General features: G+C 40.2%; 1 protein-coding gene across 1 annotated transcript; it reads left to right on the top strand.

Annotated features, from left to right (window-relative positions):
- Positions 1 to 201: 201 nt before the first annotated feature.
- On the top strand, positions 202 to 1,557 carry LOC138643373 (general transcription factor II-I repeat domain-containing protein 2-like). Its single transcript, XM_069732295.1, has one exon. The coding sequence runs from the start codon at positions 202 to 204 to the stop codon at positions 1,555 to 1,557; it is 1,356 nt and encodes a 451-aa protein (XP_069588396.1).
- The last annotated feature ends 6,192 nt before the right edge of the window (positions 1,558 to 7,749 follow it).

Here is a 7,749-nt window from a genome sequence, read left to right as displayed (position 1 = left end):
TTAGGAACGCCATCTTGCAGCATAGTACAGACTCCATTTCACCACCATTACTGTTGTGCATCCTTATTAACCCCCATTTCTGCTTATTAACTCTGCCCTTTCCTAAAAGACAGTTACATGTGCCATCATATGGTCAGTTAGGTTAGTTAACCCCTAATTGCCTGCAGGGCTAACTATAAATCTTCTCTCACTGCCCCTCTCATGGAGAAGCCACAAAATAAAAAAACTAAGTTAAGTAAAGGGAGTGGTAGTAGCAGTAGCCGACCCTTTCAAGAGACATGGACTGAGATGTATGGCATTATAGAAAAAAATGGCAGTTTATTTTGCGTTCTATGTAGTGAAACGGTAGTAAGCAAAACGTGGAATGTAAATAGACATTTTGAAACTAATCATTCCCAGCTCTTGAAAAAAAGTGAGGATGAAAGGAAGGAATACATTTCCAGGCAGCTACACCTTCATAAGAGCCAATCTAATTCCATCCTTAAATTTGTAAAAAGCTCTATAAATTTAACATCTGCAAGTCTGAGCATTGCTCACTCCATAGCTCAGCATGGAAAAGCACTCAGTGAGGGAGAATTTATTAAAGAAACTCTCTTAAGATGTGCACCAGTTCTATTTCATGATATGCAGAATAAAGATGCAATTATTAATAGAATATCTGAGTTACCACTCAGTAGAAATATCATAAAAGACCGAATAATGAGACTGAACACAAGTGTACAACATCAATTAAAGAGAGACATAAGTAATTGTAAATATTTTTCGATCTCTCTTGATGAAACTACTGATGTCACATCACATGCTCAGTTGGCCATTATTGGTCGATATTCTGATGGTCTCACAATGAGAAAAGAGTTGATAAAGTTAGTATCAGTGCCAACAAGTACATCAGGAAGTGAAATATGTAAGGTTGTTATGCAAACATTCTGTGACCTAAGCATTGATATCTCTAAAGTTGTGTCAGTGACGACAGATGGGGCACCAAACATGGTGGGGAAAAAAGTCGGATTTATTAAATTGTTTATGGAAGGTATTGGACATCCGATTGTGCCTTTTCATTGCATTATCCATCAGGAGGCTTTATGTGCCAAAGCAGGATTCACTGACTTAAACGACTTAATGTCAGTTGTTACAAAAATAGTTAATTTAATAGCTGCTCGCCCCCTTCACAAGCGAGAATTTTCTGCACTTTTACTGGAGGTTGATTCCACCTACAGTGGACTGCTGATGTACAATAATGTAAGATGGCTGAGCCGAGGCAAAGTTCTTGAACGCTTTGTGGAGTGCTTTGAAGAAATTAAGGTATTTCTTGAGGATAAGAATCTGGGAAACTTTCCTCAGCTCTATGATTCTAAGTGGGTCAACAACCTGATGTTTTTTACAGATCTCTCTGTTCATATTAATGAACTGAACTTAAAGCTACAAGGTTTTGGCAAAAGTATTGACGTTATGTTTGGATACATAAAAGCTTTTGAAAGTAAACTTAAAATTTTCAAGCGAGATGTAGATACTAAAACTTATAAGTATTTTCCTCGAGTAACAAAGTATTGCATCTAAAGTACCAGCATGTTTTAGACACGTTACTTGACCAGTTCAGTGATAGATTTCATCAATTTAGAAGCCTAGAACATACCATGAAAATAATTAGGTATCCTGATGTAGTAGTCTACAGTAGTTTGGAATTAAATGGTTTCCAGTGGATACAAATTGATGATTTGGAGATGCAACTTGCAGAATTTCAGGACAGCATCTGGGCTCAGGTGTTTGTTGACTTGAGGTCAAAGCTTGAGAATCTAGAAAGGTGCCGCTTGGAGAATCAAGAGGAGTGCCACTATGAACAGGAAATTTGGAGTGCCTGGAATAGGTTACCAGACACTTTTAGCACCCTGAAAAATATAGCAATGGCTTTACTCACTATTTTTCCCTCTACCTACTTTTGTGAGACCTTATTCTCAGCATTAAATAATATCAAAACCAACAAAAGAAACAGATTGACAGATGATCTTAGTAGCGCTTGCTTGGGCTTGAAGTGTACAAAATACCAACCTTCAATTGAACATTTAGCTAATGAAATTCAGCAACAAAAAAGTCACTTAATCAGTGATGGCGAATCTGTGGCAGTCCAGCTGTTGCAAAACTACAATTCCCATCATGCCTGGCCATTCAAAGCAAAAGCTTTGGCTGTGAAGACATGATGGGAATTGTAGTTTTGCAACAGCTGGAGTGCCACAGGTTCGCCATCACTGGAAGAATTCCCCCTCCCCCTCACTTATCTTAGTTCACGGCACCCCACACAAGTTAAATAATTTCAAGACCAACAAAAGAAACCAACTGACAGATGAACAAAGAAGTCACTAAGCAGGTAAGTTAAATAATTATACATATTTGTTATTTAAACTATACATGTCGCAAAATTATGTTTTTTTTCTCAAGGTGACACACCACCCAAGCTATGTTCGGTTTTTTGGCGAATTTTGACACACCAAGCTCAAAAGGTTGCCCATCGCTGCACTAGTTCATGGCCTGACTTATCCAAGCATTTACAGTAGTCTAAGGACTGACTGAGCACATTATTTATGCTATGTGTGGAATTCCTGACCACATTTCCAGTAGACCAGAAGACTAAGGACTGAATGACCATACCGTTTACATTAGACAGTGGACCACCTGACCACAGCTTTTATACAAGGCTGTGGACCGACTAACTACAGCATTTATACTAGAGTGTGGATTGAATGGCCACATTTACAGTAGACCTTGGACAGACTGATCAAAACTTTTACTTTAGTCTGTGGATGAATGGATCAAATCATATACATTAGTTTGATGACTGACTGGCCACAGCATTTACTCTAGTTTGAACTGCCTGGCCACATTGCCAGAAGAGTTTGTGCTGACTGACTACAGCATTTGTTAAAGGACGTACTGACAGCGTCATTTTCACTAGATTTGGAGTGCCTAACCACAGTTCCAGTAAAGTTTGCACTGACTGACTATAACATTTACACTAGTCTAAGGACTGACTATCCACAGCATTTATACTAGGTGTGGAATGTCTGACCACATTTCCAGTAGACCACAAGACTATGGTCTGAATAAACCCAACATTTACTAGAATGTGGACTGACAGACCACTTTTATAGTGGATTGTGGACTGACAGATCAAAACGTTTACACTAGCTTATGGACTGACTGACCATAGCATTTACGCTATTTGTGGATTGTCTGACCACATTTCTAGTAGACTGTAGTCTGACTATCACATATTCAGAAGACTGTAGAATGACTGAATAAAACATCTCAGAAGAGAAGAGATGCCAAACTGGAGTTCAGATTTTGCTGGAATGGTTTGAAGGTGCCATGTCACATTGGCAGAATCCCTGAGGTGCCAGAACAGCAGAACCCCCCATAAGTGATCCCATTTTAGGAACTACACCTCTCAATGCATTCATCTAGGGGTGCAGTGATCATATTGACACCATGGGTGTGTCACAGAATTTTATACCATTGGGCAGTGAAGACAAAACTACATTTTTACCACCAAAATGTTATTTAGCCAAAGATTTTACATTTTCACACAAGAAGTGGGTAAAAATTGCACCAAAATTTGTCCCACAATTTCTACTGAACGTGGTAATTCCTCAAATGTGGCTGTATAATACTACTTAGCCATACGGAGAGACTCGGGAGGAAAGGAGCGGTATTTGCCTATTCAAGTGAATGGGTCTGTGCACATGTCAGTGGGTGTCCACAAACCATGTGTCCGTGGGCAAAACACGCTGACATATCCATTTTAAATGTCAGCAGGGGCCACAAAATGTCCTGCACACGTGCATATGCATAGCACACATAGATATCATCCAGGTGACATGCATCAGCGTCGGGGAAAAAGCTTTACAGTAAGTGCTGTTCCCTGGCACTGGGTGCTGAACACGGCTCTCATCATTCTCCCCTGCTCTGCCGGCGATAGGTGTCAGAATTAGCTGATACCCGGCGGCGATCGCCCGCCCACTCCCGTGAGTGCGGGTGATCGCGATGACGTAATATTCCGTCCTTAGTCAAATTGGCACCAGTCACATGGATGGAATATTACGTCTGATGTCAGAAAGGGGTTAATTTGCGAAATGCTTCCCGCTCATATGTTGCTGCCAGATCACAATGTTCCCCCTTGTACGCTGCCTTAAAGACAACATCCTTAAACCTGCACACGCCCAGGTTTTTTCGCATTTTTTTCATGTTTTTTCGCAATAAAAACACTAATAAAACCCATAAAAAATGCATACATATGCATCCTATCATTTAGAATGCATTCTGCAATTTTTGTGCACATGATGCGTTTTTTTCCGCAAAAAAACACATCGCAGTAAAAAAAAGCAGCATGTTCATTAATTTTGCGGATTTTTTGAGTTTTTCCTGCTATATAATGCATTGGGAAAAACCGAAAAAAAACCGCACAAAAACGCGCAAAAAATGTGTCAAAAACGCATAAAAACCGCGAAAAAACGCGGTTTTCTGGCAGAAATGTCCGGTTTTTGTCAGAAAATTTCTCCTACAAAATACTGACGTGTGCACATACCCTAAATCTTCCGCTACCAGCTTGGTGATAATCTTCACTGCAGGGCTAAGGAACAAGAGGGTAACCTTGTTGATCTGGGTAAAAGAGTTGAAGGAAACCCACCTTCTCGTGTAGGTGTTTCTTCCTTGACCAAATCCAAAGAAGAGCCCGAAGAGCCTCTCTCTCAGCCCCACTTAAGGCATCCTGTCCGTGTTTACCCATGAATTGCAGTTTCTTTAAAATAAGTTTGCATGAAAAAAGCTGGAGGTCCTTTAGTGCTGCAAAATAATCAAAGGCATTAGTTGTTAGGCCTCTATTTAATACATTCAATTAAACTGTAGAGAGGGCATGATCAAATAGATTAATTACCTGTAGCCCCCCCTTGGGACCTGGTATCCGGCTATATACCCACAAGCCCTTTCTTAGCATTTTGTCTCATGTTTATTTTCTTGTTAGATTGAGTTCCCTCACTCTCTGTTTCAGGGCAGTCCTTTCTACCAGTATGATGATCTTCAAAAGATGTGGTGGATCAAATGGATGTTGAACGAGATCGTGAGAATGATCCGTTCCTATAAAAAGGACATGATCGCTCATTCAGGTTTCTCCATTTACTGTATATGTCCTATTGGACTGTTTATCTAATATATAATTGCCTAGAATACTACTTCCTGCTAATGTCCGGAGCTAATGTCCGGAGCTAATGTCCGGAGCTAATGTCCGGAGATAAGTGACGTCAACAGTGTCCAGTGTCTGATTGGTTGCCGCCTGCTGCGAGCGACCAATCAGAAACGTGCCGTACTGTGACACACTCCGCCTGCCATTTTGGTGTGATTTTTGAATTTTTACCTCACAGCAAGTTTCTACTGCGTGGAGGCGGGCCCAGTGACGTTGCTCTTCAAGCTCCTGCCGAATTTCAAGTATATATGGATTCTAGACTCCCGATTCTTTAGAATCGGGCTGCCATCTAGTCATTTATATTTTGTTGAAATTTTTTGCCTTTGTTTGCTGGATCTCCTCAGCCCATTTTTGCACCTCCACATCTATATCATTATTAAATTTCTTTAGTGCTTCTCCTGACATTTCACTCTTGATGGTTGTTTGAAGAATTTATATTTCAATTTTCATTTCCTTGAGTGAGTTAGATGTTATCTCTTTAAGAAGTGTCATAAACCCACTTGAGCATTCATTGGCACATTCCTCCCACCTATCCCAAAATTTAATATCACTAATGGGAGGAATGGAAATATCTGCACCCTTAACCCTCTAGGGATTAACCCCTTCTGAAGATATTTATCTAAAAATGCGTGATTCCACCAAACTCGAGTCATTTTTCTCTAAAGTTCCTTAAATTTCACAATTGTTTCTTGCAGCCCCTTATTATTTCCTTGCATGCATAAATCACTGGTGTCCTTAAACACATCATCTATTTGCGAGAGTCATGTGCCGTCACGGGCTCTAAAGTCCATATTAATGCTGGAAAAGACTGAAAAACACAGAAACAATAGTCATTAAACAAAAGCCATGTATCATGATAGCTAGTAAGCAAAAGAACAAACCACACACTTTGCTACATCTATAACTAAGTAGTTTAACCCCTTTCCGACATCGGGCGAAATAGTACGCCGATGTCGGAGTCCCTCCCTTTGATGTGGCCTCTGGCGGTAAGCCCACATCTTTCCGGGGACATGTCAGCTGTTTTGAACAGCTAGAAGTGATCGAAAGGCTATCCACGTTATCAGATTCATAATGGGATATTTAGAACAATGTTCCTTGATAAAATATATACTAAACAAAAAAAAGAAACAAAAACATAGTTAAAATGAAATATTAAAACCATGATCATTAATCCAGAGATGAACGGTACATTATAAGAAGGAGGAGATGCTGAGTTGCTCATTTACTCCCGTAGGTGCCATTGTATCTAAGGTCACAATCCGCCTACATTCTTTTTGCGTAAGTATGCGTGAGCTATCACCACCTCGAATTCCCATATGTACACAATCAATGCCCCATATTTTGAAATCCCGAGTTACATTTATGTTTTAATTTAAAGAGTCTGGGTATTGTTTTCAAAGAATCCACGTCATCCACGTCACGGGTGACCTCAATATCCCTAACGTGTTCACGGGTTCTCACACACAACTCACGTGATGTTAACCCAATGTAAATTAGGGTACAACTGCATATAGCATAATACACTACATGTGTGGTAGTACATGTGATATAATCCCTAATATCAAAGGTCTTGAGGCCGTCCGATGACACGAAGTACGTGGATCTTTTATGATTTTTACAAGCCAGGCAGTTGCCACATGGAAAGAATCGTTTCCTTTTCCCCTTACTCTTACTTAATGACTAGACACCAAAGTGTCTTTCAAATTTCTGCCTCTGCGTGCCGTCATTAAAATGTTTTTTGAGAGTGGTTCGCATCATTTCCCAATGCTGATTGTATGTGGAAATAAAGCATGTACCTTCATTTTTTCTTTATATTTGCTTCCTTGTGGGGCCAAGAGATCCACTCTTGATTTTTTTGCTCTTAAATAGCCTTTTTTAATACTCCTGTTGCTGTATCCCCGATACCTGAATCTCTGCCAAAGTCTCTGGCCTGTCCCTCAAACAAAGCATATGAAGAGCAATTTCTCTGAGCCCGAAGAAATTGGCCAGTAGGAATAGCATTGATTTTGTAGCCCAGATGTGCAGACGATGCATGTAAAAGTGAATTGACAGATTTTTTTACGATACATATTAGTATATACTGAACGATCATCCTGCACTCTGAGCTCCACATCAAGGAAAGAAATTACCCTTCGATCATAGTGTTAGGTGAGCCTGATGTTGGACTCGTTGCGATTCAAAGCCATCCTAAAGGTATCTAAATCCATGGCTGAGCCCTGCCAAATAAACAAAATATAAATCGAAGCCACCCAAGGATCTGCGGAGAGGCGTATGCACCATCCATCAACAAACCTCTCTCCCAAAATCGAAGAAAGAGGTTTGCATAGGAGGGCACACACGCCGCTCCCATTGCTTCTGTAAGAAAAACTGATCCTTGAATGTAAAAAAATTGTGTGTGAGACTGAATCGCAACAAGTCCAACACCAGCTCACAAATATCTGGATCCAGATTACTGGCTTCCAGGTAAAATTGTGAAGCCTCAAGATCGTCTTTTTTTTTTTTTTGATGAGCATGGTAGC

This window comes from Ranitomeya imitator, chromosome 6 (genome assembly GCF_032444005.1).
Source record: "Ranitomeya imitator isolate aRanImi1 chromosome 6, aRanImi1.pri, whole genome shotgun sequence".
Lineage (NCBI taxonomy): Eukaryota > Metazoa > Chordata > Amphibia > Anura > Dendrobatidae > Ranitomeya > Ranitomeya imitator.
The sequence above is the reverse complement of the archived record's forward strand: the minus strand, read 5'-3'. Positions and strand labels throughout refer to the sequence as shown.

Coding starts and splice junctions, on each gene's coding strand:
- LOC138643373 (XM_069732295.1), top strand. CDS start 202: ATGGAGAAGCCACAAAATAAAAAAACTAAGTTAAGTAAAGGGAGTGGT.